This window comes from Echiichthys vipera (assembly GCF_963691815.1).
Source record: "Echiichthys vipera genome assembly, chromosome: 15".
In the NCBI taxonomy this organism is placed as follows: Eukaryota; Metazoa; Chordata; class Actinopteri; order Perciformes; family Trachinidae; genus Echiichthys; species Echiichthys vipera.
This window is the reverse complement of record NC_139840.1, coordinates 16,253,407-16,273,686: the sequence shown is the minus strand read 5'-3', so window position 1 is coordinate 16,273,686 and position 20,280 is coordinate 16,253,407. Positions and strand designations below refer to the sequence as shown.

Below are 20,280 nucleotides of genomic sequence, written 5' to 3'. Positions count from 1 at the left end.
GCTAATTGCCTTGACGGATGTCGGGCAATGGCAGCGAGCCAACAGATGGACTGTAAACAGTGTTTGGGTGAGCGAGAGTGAAGCGCGTGCATGTGCACATGCATGCATATGTGTTGGTGGGAAAGATGATTTGAGACTGTGGGGGTGATACAAAGGGGCCATGATTGTATCACTACATCTGCTCTGCGCAGGTAAATATCCACCGTTATCACCTTCATCATCATTATTAAGCTTCCCATCTTCCCCTCCCGCAAGATCGTCATTGTTGTATTGATCGTTATTATGTCCATTAACGCAATACAATGTGGAAATGTCACTCCTGTCTTTGATACATTAAGCGCTATGGCCACATGTGCATAGTGGTTCAGCAAGGCACAATGAGGCAGGTCTTTGTCAAGTGAATGTTGACCAAGACTTAAAGACTTAGAGTCATAATCCGTAAAAAATTGGGATACGTTTTTTCTAGTGGCCTATTTGGCGTTAAGATGTAATGGCAGACAAGCCTGTTATTTCAGAGCACTCCATCTTGTCAGGTTCACGGTTGCTTTATGCGTTGACTTTTTGTGGTTTATTTTGCTCTTTTGTAAACTTTATTGACACACCTTCCTATTACACTTCTGCCCTGCCTGACTCAGAAGTTGGACAATTCCAGATTTCCAATTACAAGTGAACGCAGCATAATCGACAGTGACGAGGTCTACCGGTAAACCAGACGCTTTTAGCAGCGTAACTAACATGGCAGAGTATTTACATCTAGGTAGGGAATGTTGCCAAGACAGACTGATTGGAATACTCGGCAAAGCGGCAACAAGTGCTCTCATTAGTCGGTCATATGATCAATCACCGCTGTTTTAACTCACTCTTTGATAGAGAGTAACTTAAAAGACAATTAACTAGATGTGTGTGTACACCAACCCTGCACGCACACCTCCTTGCACTTACACTGATAAACTTAGCTCCTTCAACCTTGCCAATGCAGCAGGTGTTGCAGCTCCTCTTCAGCCCCTTCCCTCTTCAACAACCGCCACCACCACCACCACGGCAAAAAAATTAATCTTGTCAACTACTAATCACAGCTATGCATTCTGGGATGGCTCCCCAGCAACAGAAGGGCTGGGTGAAAAACCAATTAGCTAAGCATTTTGGATCAAGCGCAGTTAGTTGCACAAACAAAAGACACTCAGCGTTCTACATATTCAAAGCACCCACATACACACTTAAACCTGACTGGGAAGGAAATTAATGTAGATGTAGAAATAGAAGTACAATCAAACATTGCTCTTTCTCTCTATCAACTAATAATAATGCAACAACAAATAAAAAGAGCGACAAGAGTGTTGGAAAGAGTTATGGTGTGTGTTTGTGGGAGAGAGAGCGACGACAAGAGACAGAGACAGAGAGACAGGGAGAAATGTTTCTCTTGGCTAGGCAATCCTTACCATCTGTGAGGGTTTGGAAGCACATCTTGCTGCTGTATTTGCCAAAACCAGCCACAGTCCGTGCCCGCACCTGTACCACATAGACTGTACCCGGCCTGAGGCCCTCCACACGTGCAGTGTTAGTTTGGCTTCGCAAAATGGTGGAGTTGATCTCTGCGTGGTCCTAAAAGGAGCAACAAACACAGAGAGAGCAGGCTAGAGATGACTTACAGGGAACATGTCAGTGGGAAAGTGTTTTACCACAAAGTTAAGAGACGCTGGCAAAACAAGACCCAGTGGTAGTAGCAAGAATGAGACAACAAACAGACTTAGCAAACATCGTAAATCCAGGAAATAGTATGGAGAAAGCGGACCAGATTTGTAGTAAATCAGTTTAGGCTGTGTAATGCAGTTGTTGTAAACCAGAGATACAGCAAATGTAGTTTACTTTTGATAAACAGGCACGACAGAGGATGGATAAAAACAGTAGATAGCGGAAAAGAATAGATAAACAGAGGGGCCAGAACAAAACAATTAAGGGGAGTGAAGCTCTCTTTAAAACAATGTTTTAAGGGCCAACAGCAAGAGTTAATGTGTTTTTTTCCCCAGTTTTAAATAACGCTTTGGTCAGTTTGAACTTCAAAGACACAGCACTGCAGCAAGCAATCACAAATTAAAACAAGCCCACCACTCCCACTTTTAATTTCAATGAATACAGTAACAAAACATACACAATATGGTAATATGGTAATAATTAAAGGGAACCGTTTCTTGCAAATTACAAAGCAATAACTATTTCTGAACATTAATAGAATAGCACTACATATTTGTCTCTTCAGATGTCTTTCACGAGGCAGTTCAATTACTTCAAGAAGTTTGAACATTACATCCCCCATTTTGTTGTATGGAGGAGGTTCCTTTTTAAATATGACGGCATGCCAGTTCCATCCATAGAAACCATTTATTTTTTCATGAAAAGAAATGCTGTAAAATCCTTGGTGCATTTGCTGTTTGTTGTAACGTTTTATCTAGGTATTTACACTCGATCTTATGCTCTGTTTTTACATTTGAAAATCTTTTCAGATCCTCTTTAAAGCTGTATTTTCACAAGCATTTATGCATACCTATAGCCATCTATTGTGTAAATGACAGTGAGACCTGCCCTCCAGATTCTGTATCTCTCTTCAGGCTCAAGAGAACCAGTTGGGCAGTCTGCTGCAGTGTAGTTTGGGGCTTGCTGGAGGTATCTGATATGAGGGATCAGTAATTATTTAGGCCTGTCACCTTCCTATCACCTAGAATGAATATGACAATATGACAGCCAGAAAATAAGACAGCACCTACACTACACCCACCACTGCAGGCTGCTGATAGCTTAATGCAGACATACTGAGGAGAGGGAAGGGGGGCAGTTGAAAGTAAAGGGACAAAATCCAATGTGTCAGTAAAAAACAGTGTAAATACAGGCAGGCTCGGTAAACACACTGTTGTTTAATACTGTGGAAAAAGTAGAAAGGCAAGGAGGGAGCAAAGGAGGGAGAGGAGAGGAAGAGGGGGGAGATGATGGCAGGAAGCGATAAGAAACTTGACGCAGAAGCAACCCACATCGAAATCATTATCCAATCTGATTGGTGTAATTGAATCATTCCGGTTGCTCCGTCATTGAGCAGACGGAGCAACCCCACATAATGATTTGTGCAATCACATTAGCTCTTATTGGACACTATGTGCTTGATGAAGACAAATGTTTGGGCTCGGGATGGGAGAGAGCATCGCACAAATAGGCTTTCATTCTATTTTTGAGAGGAAAGAGATGTTTATAAATGGAACACTGGGTGTAACTGGGTTAGGGGGTTTAATCATCTCACAGACCTTTTGTCCATTAGATCACACAATCTGTCATCGCTCCAACGTGCTGCATACAAATACTCAAAGATTCTGAAACTTGACTTTAAAGAGGCAGCTTGTGCATTTGAAAGAGCTGCAGAAGACATGAAGCCCCATGAGAGACTGACGGCCACACATACTTGGCGTAGACGATTCATCTGGTATAAGACACGGTTGAGTGCACATGGACCACTTGCGGTCAGAAAATCCTGCTATCATTCTTCCTGTATTTCTCAGGACCACACCCACATCTGTTGAGTTTGAATGGAGGACAGGTGAGCAGACAGATGGCAAACTGCCAATAGGGGAGAATCCCTTGAGGGAGCACCAGTCCAAAATGGCTCTTTCATGCTGCCAGTCAAATAGGGATTATGTGACTGACACACACACACACACACACACACACACACACACACACACACACACACACACACACACACACACACACACACACACACACACACACACACACACACACACACACACACACACACACACACACACACACACACACACGCACACACACACACACACACACATCTGCCACTTAAAATGAGCTGGCATTTGGCACTCCAGCAGGTTAGGGGATAGCCAATAAAAGGCCATGCCAGGAGGGACTTCCAGCCACGAGAGGTCCTCTCCTGCTGCCAGTCAAATGGGGATTATGAGGACCACACCCTAACTTGCTAAATAAAGACAGAGTTGCAGGTGGGAAAGCAGATGGCAGAACAGCCGATCAAAAAGCATTGCCAGGGGTGACAGACAGGAAACGCTGCAGGGAGTTTGGTCTCTGTTGCATTTAGTAAAATCTACTCAAAATACTTACCTACCTGGAACCACATTGATAACTGATACTGGGCTAATGAGGACATATTTTATTGGACCCATTTTGAAGGACCGATTCAATTTACTAGATGTACTGCATTAGCACTGGGTCTATTATAGTCATATTGCTGGAAGTCCAATAGTGGCATTTTTTTCTTGTCAAAACTTTTAATTCATTGCCTACCTGAGGTTTGAGGTGTGAGTTGTGGTTGCATTCATGCATATAGGGGCAGGTCAGTTTTTCCAAACATGCTAACCCACCAAAATGGACAGCATGGCTGCCTGGCACAGGGGTAGACACTGTGGATACCATGTGTCTTCTTCACAGGCTTACACACATGCACACATATACTGTACCAGGACACACACATACACAAAGGGAAAGGGGGAGGGTATGAAGGAGAACATTGTAAATTAGAAATGAGAGAAATAACTCCCTGCCATTTTGTTAAAATAGAAAGGGGGAGAAATGTGAGCTAACAAATTTAAATCATAGTGACTAGATGGGTTTTATTACCAAATGCAAATAATTACTATTACCTCATGACTTATTACAAATCTAAATATAAATCTGATATTAAAGAACATTTAAGCATTTAAACTAAATTAATGCAAACATTAAATAAAATAAAAACAAGTTTCCCTTTTATTCCGATTCTGCAAAGCCACCCACTGAACACGAGTGAGTATACAAAAAGGGACGTGAGAAGGATCTATATATTGTATAATTTGAGGAGGAATTTATTTGCTTCAGTGCTTTTAGTTAGTTTTTCTTGTTCTTTGCAGCTACCTCCTTTTGAGATAACTCTTTGTATGCATTCCGTTCACATGGAGACTAACAAGGAGGCCTGAGTGAGTGGGGTTGGAGACAAAAAATGAGGGAGAGAAGAAGAGAGTCTAAAGGAGGAAATGTGAATGCCTTTGCTGGGGGGCAGAGGGACTGCTGCACAAGTCCTGCTTTTCACAGGTTCCATTAAAAATCTAAACTTGTCTGTACAACATCTGTGTGTGTCTACAAAAGTTGTTGTGGTTGACTCTGAAAGGTGGCAGAGAGAGAAGAAAAGAATAATAAATACTTTCTCCTGGCTTCTCTTCTGAGGAATTTCTAATTGTATGTAAAGTACAAGGGGGATTTGGAGTGCCAAAAATACAGATGGTGCCATGGTCAATATACTGCAGATCCTTGGGACATGCTGTAAACTTGTATTTTGTTCTTGAATTTCTCACATTTCAGCATGACAGTACTGCTGTCATCCAGAATGGATACACCTGAACAACTAAAGACAATTACACACAAACTGTCTCAGGCTCACACGCGCGCACACGCACACGCATGCACGCACACACACACACACACACACAGACACACACAGACACACACAGACACACACACACACACACACACACACACACACACACACACACACACACACACACACACACACACACACACACACACACACACACACACACACACACACGAGGCCATCAGTAACCAGAGCCAGTGGCTGCTCTGCTCCAGCCTTAATGGAAGGCCTGACCTCTTCTATGCTGAGTTATTTCCACCCTCCCCAAAATTTCAGGCAACCAGAGGAAAAGAGAGTATGAGAAAAGTGGAGAGACCAGGAGCATGAGATTCTACTTTTTCCTCTGAAGACCTTTAATTCATTTCATCTTGCTTCCCAATTTACAGGGTCCCAAGACTACTTACTCTGTAATGAGAAGGTGGGTTGAAGAAGGGAGTGGAGCCTGTTGAAAGAACAGCCTCCAGCACTTGCTACAGCTTTCAGGTGAAACTTTTCAAAACTGAGTCTTTTTGAGTCATTTCCATCCATTTCCTGCTATGGCGACATTCCCTGACTACATGCAAATACGCCGCCATGTCAGTGAAGCTGCTGACAGCGGTTGGTCTGCCGGTGGAGCTTGTCACTGCCAGTTATGTTGTGTTTCATTATAATCGGAAATCAGGAACTTCCAACTTCTGAGTCAGGCTATTAGTAAGGGCAGACATGTAATAACAACATGTGTGTGTGTGTTTGTATTTAAGAGGGAAACATGGATGGACTGGAAGAAAATAAGTGAATTTGTGTCAATAAAGTTTACAGAAGAGGATAAAATAAGTTAACAAGCATACTGGAAAAGAGGCAGCTAGAAACAAGGTATCTCGAATCATATGGATTACAGCTTGGATACATCCATGCTTACTTTCCCAAAGGCTTTCTGTCACAGTCACAGTATTTTGTTACTCACTCGCTACTGTGAACTCTTAAATCAAGACAAACATGCCACAAAATAATTTAAAGGAAAACACAAAAATACTTAAATAACTTGTTTTGAAATGTGTTGCTGTGTCTACAACAATACGTTGTGAGAAACATGTTATCAGTTCAACGGTTAAAACTACAGTAAAGAAAGGTTATAATGAAAAAAGTTACATGTTCTTTTATGATTAACCATAGATATTCAACACAGTGGGACGATACCATGCTGCAGGAGTAGTCACTCTTGTAAATGGGTATACAGGGGGTTTCCTGTGAGATGGAGTGTTCAGAGAGACAGCTCTCTGGTGTGCTATGGACCATAACAGACTGACTACCCTCAGATTAATGCAAGCATGATGCAAAAATGTGAGTATAGAAAGGCCCTTTTTGTATAAAAATGACTATCATCTGGCCTGTAAGTTACCCATAGCACTGGATGCAGCTGGGAGTGTGTGACTGACATGGGGAGAGACACCTTTTATGACTAAAAGGCCACATCATCACTTTACGGCTGCGTGAAACTTCCACATTTTCTGGACCTCTCAAGCATTCAGAGAATCAATAAAGAGCTGGCAGGACTGACCTCGATGGAATGCAATTTAATACCCTGTTTATCCATATGCAACAAGCAAGCTAAACATGCATGTAAGTAACCCAAGCCAATGTGTGTGACACTGAGAATTTATCCCGACTTTTCATAATGCATGGTTGTAATACATTTTAACTGGTAATCACACACATGGCATTAGATTTGTCACCGTCTGTTTTTTTCCATCTTTTGAGTGATTGTACTTAATCAGGCACAAAAAACACATCAGCAGTGACACTTTGGACAGCAGTGGCTGGCTGAAGAAAAGTCTGTTTAGAGCCTATAAAAAGCCTCGTCAGATCCAAAATACAGACTGTCAAGGGAGGATCACCAATGTGGCAATCTCATCTCACCAGCCTGGTGTCACAAAGCAATCACTCTGACTTACTCTCTCTGTGTCTTACTCACTCTCACATGATGGTACATTTTCTAGATAGATACACATACAGGGGGATAAGAAGATACATTAAGACAGGGGTAGACATCTCTGTCACCTAAATCATCCCAGTGCAATTAGCAATCTTGTCCTCGTTAATTCACTAATTTCTGACATAAACATAAATAGGATTAGGTTTCGTTGATATTCATAAGCTAATGGGAGGCTTTATAAGTGTAATTTACAAAACACTAAGCTGTCTGGCAGATAAGGTTTCTCAGGGCTATGGCAATCGGATTCAATTGCATGACCTGTGCAATACCAGAGGGGGAAACAGAAAGCTATGCAGCTATTATTGTATAACTGAGTTTCCAACTGCAAACATAATTTAAAAACAATATTGTTGTTCTCGCTGGTAGAAAATGCTAAATGTGACAAACACTATTCTAAGGTGGAACTGTGAATATTGATCCACAAACCTAGCCAAAATGAGTTTGTGTGAAATAAATAACTCAACAGAAAAAAAGAAAAACATTTATAAAACTCTATTGATTTTTGTCTTTTATTTGGAAAGCAGAACAAGGGTGAAGGTGCACAAAGTCTTGCAAAAAGTCTTAAGATGACAAAGACTTGGGGGAAGAATGTGCATGACCAACCTTGCTATAACTATCGATCAGCTTTAGGAGGACAAACAAGGGCCCAAACAAAAAGCTAGAGTCTCTGATCTCTGGGTATCATTATAAAAGCCTACAGGTCAATACTAGAGCAGCATAGGCGCTGTGGGGTAGGGCTGGAGACTTAATAAAGCAGACGTATTGTGTTTGAGCAGACGGGTCGATGTGACTCCCCCCAGACGCAATGCATTTTCACAGCGGGACAGGTTACTGCAATGTGCAGAGTGGGCCTGGAGCAGAGGTCAACCTATTCACTTCATCAGGAGCAGAAACCAAAGAACAGTGGGAGAAGTGGAGTGAACACAGTGAAAGAACATATTATCAACCCAGGGGACTCCAGTCTCGGATATCAGGGAGAACTTACATTTTTGGGGGACTTTAAATGTAGTTTGCAATGCATTTGCAGAGTAAGAGACGACACCTAGTATCTAAAAGAGCTGGTACTTCGCACACACAAATATACACTCACCCTATAATGTATATGCTATATCACCACACACTTACCTTCTCGTAGTAGCGCAGCTCATAGTCCAGGATGATGCCATTGGGCTGTTCTGGTTGTGGCCATGACAGTGTGAAGCTATTCATGGTGGAGCTGATCTGGTGCATAATAGGGACTATGGAGGGAGCTGTAGGACACAGAGAGAGTAACACAACATTGGTATATTAAGCCAGCTGTGAGACAACCACTTCATTATCTGCCTAATATTCATATAACAACTTTTATGACAGCTAATTATTGTTGGTATATTATACTATGACGTTCAGGAAGGATGGTGCACATTTTAAAAATAGCAACTAGAAAAAAAGCATAATCAGTTACTAAACACAGAATCCAAGTTTAAACAAATGCCATTCCCATCAATACCCAGGTATCCAGCTTAGTCAGGCCAATTAGAGCTTCACTCAGCCATATTCTGGCACTGCAGGACAGGATCGGTTCCTACTTTGGCCCAAATAAGGCTGCCAGATTTGGCAAAGAATTGAGGGTGTGGACTTGGGCTGAGTGTCAGCTCCAGTTAGCAGGACTCCAGCTACCTTCGCGCCAGAATGGTCAGTCACCACCAGTCTGGCGTGGGTCCAGCAACCAATCATGTTGGATTCAGTCCACTGTTGAGCTGAGTAATTTAGGCTACTTGGGCAGAATATGAGAGCACTAAGTGTGGTAGCCACAGGATGCATTGGATGCAGTAATTATGTTCTAGGGTTTTTCTCAAAAGTGGCAGCCGGTCCACATTTTAAATTTGAAACAAAGGTCTACGTACGATTACGCGACGCAACATGATGTTCTAGATGTTTTACATCTCTACTAAAGTAATTCTGAATATAAGTAATTCCCTAGTGTAGTTGCATCTTTGAAATAATGAATGCAATCATATAAATAGCTTAACTGGACTTTTGTGTTATAGTAGTACCATATGTAAGTAAATGAACCTAGTGGACTTGCATATAACTTTACTGTATAATGCCGAAAACCATGTAGGTCATATTAAATTGATCTCATTCAGGAGTGGTTAAGTTAGACATTAGTTCAGGAATGAACACTGTCTTCTACACAATCTTGAATTAAAGACAATTGCTTAAAAGTGGTAGGAAAAAAAAAACTTGTATCCAATAAAAAGGCCACTCACAGGCACATGCGGACAACTCGGGATCTTCAACACAGTGATGACTTACATTATATGTACTCTACTGTATACAAAGCTATACTCACATAGAAGACATTCTCTCCTCAAAACAAGACATGTAATTACAAACATCTGTGTGCATCAACCGATAAAAACAACAAATCCCTTGCAATGAAATTGGTCTTGTATTGTGATCGTTTGGGCCCAACTGCAGAGTATATTACATTCTTTAGCCTCAGTACACCTGAAAGCACACACATGGGCTGAAAATTAACCGAGACACTCAGCAATTTCCTACTCATTTCACTGATTTTGTTCCATGCACTGTCATCCCTCCATCATCCCTGTTCACTTGTCCCTCTTCACATGCCGCTCAGAGATTCCGTTATTGGACATGAGGAAGACATCATCCATGATAAAAACAACTGTATGTCTGAACCAGTGCAGTATCTGATCAACTGAAATGGTTTTTTACCCATCTTATCTCTAAATATGGACTACAGGTCTCAAATTAAATAAACTGAACTGAAATTGAGTCTAATTTACCATCAGAACAAGTGTCATTGTGAGTCCATTACTCCCTGTCTTTTTGCTATGATACCTTAGCAAATATTCTCACCGTCGACATTTAAAAAATTTAATACCCTAGACTTTCTACTCTGGGAGGAAAGAGTACATTTCCTTAATGCTGATATTCACTTTTCAGCATCTATTTGTTGTGTTATTATGTGTAATCTATAGCAGACTGTCAAAGTTCCTAAATGTCACAGACACTGCTGGTTTGGCTAGCAGCAGGTGAGGGAGTTTCTAAAATCTGCACAGTACATATCATTCTATACTTTTCAGGGATCATTTGGATACCTGCTAATCAAGTTGAATTAAAAAGGAGAAAGGTGGTTCTCCAGGAATTAGCTGGGTTTAGAGCGGCAAGGTGTATGGTGTGTGTGTCCCCGTTAAAAGACACGGATACAGGTCTCCAGGTTAGTCATGGATTTATTTGACTGTGGTCTGTAATAACAACACAAAGTAACAATCAGTGCACGATATATGATGACACAAACATAATGACATAAATAAAGTTACAAATGACTGGATTCAGTACTCAAGTATATTCTATAAATAATAAAAACTAAACCAATCAACTCAGGTGAGTAGCACATACAGCATAACTTAGTTTATTAGCTAGAACAACACACCAGCATAAGATATCGCAACAATACACAATAACACAAAGTTAACATTCACTTAGACAGTTATAACGTCATTAGGCTCACCTTCTGGCATTTACACACAGTAATAAAACCAGGGAGCCGCAGTTGAATGTTGGAAAAGGGCGAAGGAATTACACGTTATCTGCCGCTGTATCGAGAGAAACTAACATACACAGCACGGCACTTCACGCACAGGCCTAGTGCATTCACTAGCGTCAGAACGGCGTTGGTTTCCACGAATAATGCCACGTCTTTTCCTCTGTTTGTAGTAAACAAGGCACTGTTGTTACTGGTGGTGATTCAAAAATGACGCACAATTTACTGTAGTAGAGGCTTTTTCAGGCCCAGAAAACACATTTATTTCAGTATTCTTACAATAAATGATGTGGTCTTGATGAAGCAGATTAGCTGAGTTTTTGCTTATTTAACTCATAGACCGTATACATGAAGCAAGAAGAGGACATAGCCACCCTCACGTCATCCATTAATTGTGGACTACTCTTTTGAAGTCTCAAGTCAGACTTTCTGGCCATCTTGTTCTTTTGGAGCCAGAAGTGACGTATTTAGACAAGATGTTGGAGCTGGGTAGCACTATTGTCATTTCTATGGCACTTTGAGGGAAACATTGCCGATTCTCAGTGCAGGGAGAACAGGAAGTTCTGGACGCTACCGCCATTTGTCTATATCTAATGCCTGTTCTGCAGTGACAAAGGGCCTGTTAAAAATCAGCAGAGTTTCCCTTAAGTTACCAGCTAACGCTAACACTAGCTTGGTCAGCAAGGTTCAACCGAAATTTAAACAGGACACATTTTTATGTGACTAAAATATTAGAATTAACTTTCATGAACTGAAAACACACTGTGAAAGGGTCAACGTTCAAACGATTCACCGCTCTCCATTGACTTTGTATTGTGTGAGGGTGCCTCCTTGTCAATTCTGTCTACTAGCTAAAGACGGGAAAATGCCTTAAAGCTGTGTTGTGGTAGAATGTACTGCCAAGAGGGGAAAAAATCCCACAACCACATATTTTCAAGCTGCCAAATCAATGGGAATTATCATTAATGTGCTTGTGTGCTAATGCGCATTAATGTGGAAATTAGCATAACGACAGCAAACCCATCCTAACATAAGATCCACTTCACATGCTTACAAGACGATGTGTGCTCATTCTTAGTGGCAAATGCTTACTGTCATAATGCTTTAGTCTCACTTACAGAACTGTAGTTAGAACTATAGTGTGGTTTCAGCGTGTCAGAGAAGGGAGAAGGCTTCTGCTTAGTTTTTATGACTTTGAAACCTTGTTTTTTCCTACTTAGCAGTATTTTAATGTATTGGAATTTGGCTGGGTGGTTAATAACACATTATTCTGTAGTGCGACAAACTCAGAACCCCCTTTGGTATTGAAAGACACCACAATCATGGAATATGTTTTCAAGGCTTGGCTACAGATGGTAGTGAGTACTAGACTGACGGAATGTGGAAAAACATATACAAGCATATCTATATATATATTGTGAGAAAAGATATTTTGTGAAAATTGCAATCATCATTGTTAATGTTTGGTGCCTTTGAAGAACCACTGTGATGTGTAAATTGTAATGCACATGTAATGACAGTGGGCGGACTGACTGAATGCTGAAAAGCAGACATAATGTTGAAATTGCACTTATCTCATCTCAGGCTGTTAATCATCTGTTTTGCACATGGATTGTTCACGAATCATAGGTTATTATGCAATAGTTTTGGATCAAATTGGGCCGTATCTGGCCCTTGAACTAAAATGAGTTTGACACCCTTGCTCTAAGATGAAAACATAGACAAACAACTTAACAGCTATTTTAATGTACACAGTGCCATGGATACACATTGCCTCTATCCTGCAACATGTCAATCACAAGGTAGCCATGCCCTAAAGTATACCCTGCCTCTTTACTCTAAATGGGATTAAATTAATTATGAAAACGTTTACTGAGGTGTAATAAATCAAGTGAGAAGTATGGTCATATTCTTATAAACTTCCATACATTTGAATTTCTTTTTGGAGCCAGTGGAGTCGTCCCCTGCTGGCCATTAGAAAGAATTCAGCTTTAAGGCACTCCTGCATAACTTCATATTTCAGACCCAGTAGCTATATTCACTTCTGTTATACAGTCTATGGTTATGTTCTATTTGATGGTTGATTGCAGTTTTCAGGGGCTTTAAGTAGAATCCTTAGCATGAATGCATCAATCTAGAAAGATGGAGACATCGATTTGTTTGTAAATCCCACAAAATAATAAATAATAATACAAATTGCTTAGCTTTTATGAACAAGTCGATATTTTAATAACATGTGAATATGCCCCCCAATTTACTGTATGATCACACACTCATTCAAGGGTCTAGGATGAAATCTAATTTGGTTTCAAAGTTCAAAGATTCATTCAACCAAACTTACTCATCATACCAATTTTTGAACATACAAGTAAGTTTGATTAAAAACTAATTCTGCTGCTGCTAATATTAAGTTCAAAGCCTTGGTCTTTATAGTGCTGGATAAGGAATCTCCACCCCCATGTCCTCAGGCATAAATACAGCCCCACACAAGCCCATGCTCTACATTTTGTGCCTCTCAGCCTCTTGGCTCACGGCCTGTTTGCTGCTGAAGCCTAATCATCACTCCACCTGGTCTCCACTCACCATCTTTCTGAATAACTCTTCTATTCAAAAGGCAGCAAATGGCGCCCTCTCTTCACTATATGATCCTTTTTATTAGACTTTAATGGTTAGTCTATATATTTTCCTACTCTTTGTACTTCACCCTTGCATAACTGCTCAATGGTCACAGGAGTTCTGTAAGGAGAAAAGCCCTTGACTTTTTCACTCACTCTGGTTGCTTGTAAATCATGTGAAAGACAGCTTTTTCTATAGTTTTGATTGGGGTAAGTTTCTTGATTGGAGTGTCAGATAATTGCCTTAAATAATGCACCTGTAAACACATGAATTAGCTCTGTTTGGCCTGCCAGTGCGGATGGACTCTGTTACGTATGCCCCCCCCATCACACCCTAGACAGAGAGTGTGAGGGCTAAGCTTCACCTCGGTGCACTTCAGCCTCTCTGCCTCTCAGGCTGGTTCACGCTCCACTGACCAGGGCTAGGGCTGCCTGGGCCGCATTATCAATTACCGGCCACAGGCACACACTGTTCCTGACAGACCCACGGGAGGGGCACTCCACACAGAAATTCCTGCAGTGGAAAAGCACGCTAAGAAGAAGCATTTTCAAAGAGTCCTGGTACCAACTCAATTCATGCATTCAGGAGCACAGATAAAAAAAAACATCCATTTTTGCCATGGATAATTTTTTATGCATGTTTTCCGGTGCTAAGTGTCTCGTGTATAAATGTGTGCAAATGAATATAGCTTGGGTTGGGACCTCTGAATCACCACCCACATCTCACTCCATTTGGACAGCCAAGCTAATGACAACTTTGTAGGTGGGATTGAAACATCATCTTCCAGTGATGTCTCAGTGCCAGAGATATTCTTAAATCTCATGGAACATCCCTTTTATTTCAAACCAACAGCTTCATTTTTGCATAATCATACAGTATCAACATGTTCTCTGTAAAGATATATTTTACCCATCTAAATCCAAGTCTGTGTCATGGCAATGTGAGCACTGTGTTCAGATGAACAGTGTTTGGCCTATCTCAGTGGCGGAAGTCCCTAGAGAACAGAGAATCTGCGATGATCATTTGGGGGATTTTGGCGCATCTCATTTGCTCTGTTCCTCGGGGACTTCCGTGACAGACATTGCCATACATACATACTGTATGTTGCCATGACATAGAAATGCTTTGTCAACTGTAAATGACTGGAATGATATATCTGTTATGATGTGATGAGTTAAGGCAAAAGTAAGCTAACATGAACACAATGTCAAATAAGTCTCATTATTAGGTTTGCAAGTTTAAGTTCAGCAATTTTTATCATAAAATTTGATCTTTCCAACATGTATTGCCACTACAATCCCTAGAGGACAACAAAACTTTTCTTACAGGCGTGTGCCACTGGACAGACAGGTAAAGCAGCAGAGAGAGTGATAAAGAGGGTGTGCACATGTATGTGTGTCTGTGTGTCCCAGTACCCTATGTGTGAAGAACCTGTCAGAGACAATGTGTTGTGCCTGTGTGAGGGTAAGGTTCAGCCCAATGAAGCACCGCTGTCCCCTCCAACTGCGTCCCCCACTGTCACCGTGGGACGATGATGCTGACAGTGATTGGTGACTGTGTCCTGCACTCCTTTCTCCTCTTTCCATCCCTTCCATCCCTTGCTACTGTGCTCCACTTTTATCTGGCCCCACTTACTGCCCCTGGCTTTTAATGCAGAGCTTGGATCACCATTAATCAAAGTCAAAGCCTCCCAGTGTCTGTCTGAGACAGAGAGAAAGTGAGAGAAAGGGAAAGGAGAGGCAGAGCGAGAGATGGAAAAGGTGAGAGAGGGTTTGAAAGAAAAGTGATGAAAGAATGAGAAGCATCTCTACCTTTGTGCGATTAATCTACTTTGGAATACAGATGAGTTGAGGCATCATTTTACATGTCTGGCACAGACCTGAGCATCTGTTTTCATTATTGTTACTTCACTGTACAGTCGCCACAATTCAAATGGTGAAGTTCAGCATATCAAATGTGCTGTTACATCTTAAAAGAATACTTCACGCCCCCAAGTTGCTTTCTGTTAAAAATTGGTCATCTCCAATCCAAATTCACCATGATGGCATCAGCAATGTTATTTTTTCAGACTTCAGAAAACTCCCTCCAGAGCTGCATAAAGTTCCCTTTTAAACAGTAAGTACAATTCTTCTTTGCCCCCTACAAAGCAGCCACTGTTAAAGCGTTATTAGGTCCACCCCAAAATGAGCATACATTCTTCAAGTCTCCGACTCTCTCTCTCCTCTCACTGTGTCCTCTCTCTCATTGTAAGATTCCCTGGAAAGACTGACTGCAAACAGCCGTCTGTGTTCAGCAGCACAGCTTTCATATTGGAATTTCCAGCTAGATGTTCCCGTGTTACTCTCATTGAAATGATTGAACAGAAAGTTGCACTATAATTGGTCAACTTATCCTGTATACATTCCTATTCAACTCTGTGTACAGAAAAAACCCCACAAAAGTGCAGAAATACTTTTGGTCACATTCACACAACAACTTATGAGCAGAGTTTTTCTTTCTCTGTAGTGCACTTGCAGTTTGTCCTTTAAGATGCTGGCACACCATTGAACCATGCAGCCTCCTAATAGGGGCTCAGTGTCTCAGATGAAGAGAGAAGCCTACAGTCATGTGCTGTGCCTCTGTCAAAGGCATAGTTTTAACTACTACCCTCCCTATTAGCAGGGGCTCAGACGGCCAAGCCAGCCATGACTACATGGTAATGGGCCTCTCTCAAACATCATAAAGAGGGATCAGTTCAGCACCATGGATTTCTGTCAAGGAACCATGGTTGGAATTATTTTTAAAATCACATTATACGTGGAGGAATTCTGAAAAAAGAAAAAATGAGTTGTACACTACATGATCATATTTCAAACACATACACACACACACACGCACACACACACACACACACACACACACACACACACACACACACACACACACACACACACACACACACACACACACACACACTCCTAACATCACTTAATATACAATATGAAGACATCATGATTTACGGGAAAGCTCAGTAGCATTCAAGCCCACACTTTTATTTTTGCCTGCAGCTAATACCTCCCTTTCAGGGTACAGGGACAGGATCCAACATTTATGAGAACAGGCATCAAATTAAATAAAAATGGCACCCAAAGAGAGCCCGCGGAACCATCTAAGATGATGAAACTCTTGGACACCCTACCTCTGATACATAGAAGCAATAGCGATAGGGAAGAAACACGGAAAAAGGCAACCACCCCCCCTCAACAAAAAATCAAATGAAAAAGACTCTGTAAGCTGTAAACTGTGAAGACATAATGAGTAGTTTCTTGAATACCCTCAAAAGACATGTTTGCAAAACATTTAAACTGATTTTAGAACTCCACGGCGCGCAGATCTCTTTAATTCATCTGGTTGTTTGGATTTCAGCTGAGCACATTGCATCTTAGTATCTTGAATGCAACCCACCCGGTCAGACTTGCCCATAGAAGGCCGAGGATAGCGATGTTTGCATTTCTGTGGGAATAGCTCTCCAAACAAAGCAGCTAAGTGGAGGAGGATTGTTAGATATACTTGGCATTCTGTGGTTTGAGGGACTGCTGGCACATAATCTAGGTCAAGAAGGCTGTGTCAGTAGGATCAGAGAACTGTTGAGTATCAGCCATTAGTTGAAAAAGGTAGCACTATGCACTGATCATCAAACCATCCCCAATAGCCACTAAAACAAAAGGAGTTGAAAAATGTGTAAAAGGTGAAAAATACCCTCCTCATCTGAAGCAGTGGGGGATATGGCTACATAAGAAAACACTGCTGCCATGTCTGTAGTTTTCACCCAAAATACTACCATATATTTATCTTTGTGGTGATTTAACAATGTAATAAATGCACTAGAAGCACAGAGTGTCTCCTACCCTTAAAATTAAACCACAGTATTTCACAGAAAGACAAAGAAATAGCTACTTTTCAATAGCTAACATAAATAAATATGACAAAATTCAGGCCAAAAGTGAAGGATAGCCTAAGAGGGAGCAGTATATAACCTGAATTTCTTTATCTGGGTGTGTGTGTGTGTATCTTCCGGAGAGCACAGACTGTGAATGAACTCCTGAATCACACTATTGATCAGCCTTTCCTCCAAGATACACGCTAGGATCGAGGGTAGTTAAATGTCCTTTTCGGTGATTCACACTAAATCCCTCCAACTCCCTCCAAACCTCCTTGTCGTCGGCGTCCACTTTCCCCTTTTCACCTTTGTCTCTTCATGGCCAATTTACACCAATTCCCTCTAACTACTGTTGCCTTTCTGTTTTCCAGGTGGTTTCTTAGTTCTCCTTAATCTTACAACTGTCCACACTAAAGCCATAACAAGTTGAAAAAGTAAAGCACAATCCTTTTTTTTCCTGGGTGAATCTGATTTAAAGGAGTACTTCAACTATCTGTTCTCTCGAAGGATGACATTCTTATAGTACTAGAAGGGTAATACTATTCCATTATCCTTGTAAACAGTCTATATCTCATATAAATGCTGGATATATCTACCTGATACCTGATCATGTGGTTTTGCGCTAAGTGGAAGCAAGAAAGACTTATTTTGCTATTATGTCCTTGCAGACAATGAGGTTTTAAATCTACAACAGCTTAAATTTAGGCTTTGACATCAGGAGAACTGCATTTTTTCTTATTTTCTTCTTTCTTCTTTCCTTGATTGGTTTGGAACAGCATCATCAGCTGTAGGTGCTAGGAAGCTAATGTCAAATTATGTATATGAGCCAATCAGTATGAAAGCTGTGTGTTTGCTTGCTTAAATTGTTTTTGTCATGTGATGTCTACACTTTGTCTTTTAGTGCAATGATCAGTAGTAGCACTCTTAATTTTGTTGTATTCTATGACAATGAAGGCATTCTAAGATAAGGCTGAAAATGGGTGAAGTGGTCCTTTAAACAGATATGCACTCATTGGGATTGATATTACAGGCTCTTATTTTCACAGTGACAAACACAATTGCTGCTCCGTGTTGCACAGGAAATGAGTGCATATATAAATGCACTTGCAATTTACTTTCATATTAAGCAGAGGCACATCCACGTTGTTGGCAAGAAGGATGGATGAAATGGAAAATAAACAAGAGGGTGTGTTGATTCATTATTATTTGCTAAGCAAGTGTATTACTCATCTCAAACCTTTTTAACAGATGTTTTGAGCACAACAACACATGGCTAAAAAGGCTCAACTTGACGGGCAGAGCCAGGAGGCATTTGGAGGAGACTGTGAGCAGTGAACCATTTACCTTTAACTGTGCCACGTTCTTCTGGTACTAATGGATTCCACTATTAAAGATGGAAATAACCATAAAATTACTTTTTATGATTTATAAATGTGAGGTTACATGGCATGGCTTCTTTAGTAAAATAAAGTCTAAAATCTAAAAAGTAGTTATTCAGTCATGTATTTCTGATAACTATTTCCAATTTCAAACTAAATAAAATAAAAATGATTCACTGGACAAACTTCAACTTTCATATCCTGGATTTCTGTGCACCTGTGCATTCTCAGATGTGCATAAACTTGCATGTCACATAAACAAAGACATCTGTCTACACAACTGCCAATCCTGGCTCTGGAACAGAGAGAACATTGTGTGAAATTAGAGTTGAGCATTGTTCATCTGTACTAGTTCAAACAGGGCCATTCTTTTCTTTTGTCTCGGTTAACTACTTAAGTTGTCATTCTGATGCTGATGCAATCAAGTAACAGGGTTTTGATTGTGCTGTTGTCATTTGGCTGCTTTAATGGTGAGATGAAGGAAAAGTTTGCCTTTATGTACTGCATGGGCACCAACACCCTGGATACCAGCTGAGTACTTATGTATTCATTTGGATTACAGTTTTTTCATATTACCCAATAATTACAATATATTGTGTAGGATTGCTGTGATGACCCCATTGTATGTATAATGGCTGGTATTGCATTGGAAATTCCCATGGTCCTCCAGGCTCAGAACACAAACACCTCTCCTATTGCTACTTCATTTACATGGAACTTGCATTTTGTTACGCCACCTCTCCCAGCCTTGCATCATGCGGGGGCGCAGTGCACGAAAAATACCAAATTAACGGACAAGAGGATTTCGAGGTTCCTGAAAATGAAAACATGTTTTGTTTCTTAATGCAGTCTTTGTAAAAACCCACCAAAAATAAAAGCCGTACACTTTAAATAGTGTCTCCTCTTTTAGTTTTTGAAGTGCATTATCAAAATGAATCCCTTCTGGATACTTCTGCCTGTTCAGTGGCCTGCCACTGAAACCCCCTGTCAAACAAGGAACAGTACAATTACAGGACTACAAAGGGCCACATAGGGCTGGACATAGGCCTGGCAGATTACTGGCAGACATCTCATTACTTCTGGAGACTTCAACAATAGCTCAGGGCATTGCTTCTTCTACATCTATATGTCAAGGGTGCCATTAGCCTGTCAAATGGGGACAGTCAGCCCCATTAGGCGACCCTGATAATTAGACCTATTTACTCACACATTTTCCTCTCCTTCACTGTCAGTCTTGCAGTCTCCCTTTCTCCTTTCTGATCTGTCTTTCCTCCCACTCCCCCCCTGACTCATTCTCGGGCAAAGACAAGTTCAGATAGTCATTACATTCTTCAAAGAGTCATCATAATAAAATACAGTATGCCCTCCAAATAAAAATGTATTCCTTTACTGTACAAAAGG

At 40.9% G+C, this 20,280-nt stretch overlaps 1 protein-coding gene across 1 annotated transcript in view; it reads right to left on the bottom strand.

The window, feature by feature from the left end:
• The window catches only part of LOC310957681 (ephrin type-B receptor 1-B), a 154,129-nt gene that overhangs the window by 27,849 nt on the left and 106,000 nt on the right, over nucleotides 1–20,280 (bottom strand). Inside the window, exons 6-7 of the mRNA XM_083928366.1 lie at nucleotides 8,535–8,659; nucleotides 1,440–1,602 (exon numbers count right to left, since the gene is read on the bottom strand). Of these exons, the coding sequence (XP_083784492.1) occupies nucleotides 1,440–1,602; nucleotides 8,535–8,659 (288 nt within the window). The remainder of the gene's footprint in view (nucleotides 1–1,439; nucleotides 1,603–8,534; nucleotides 8,660–20,280) is intronic.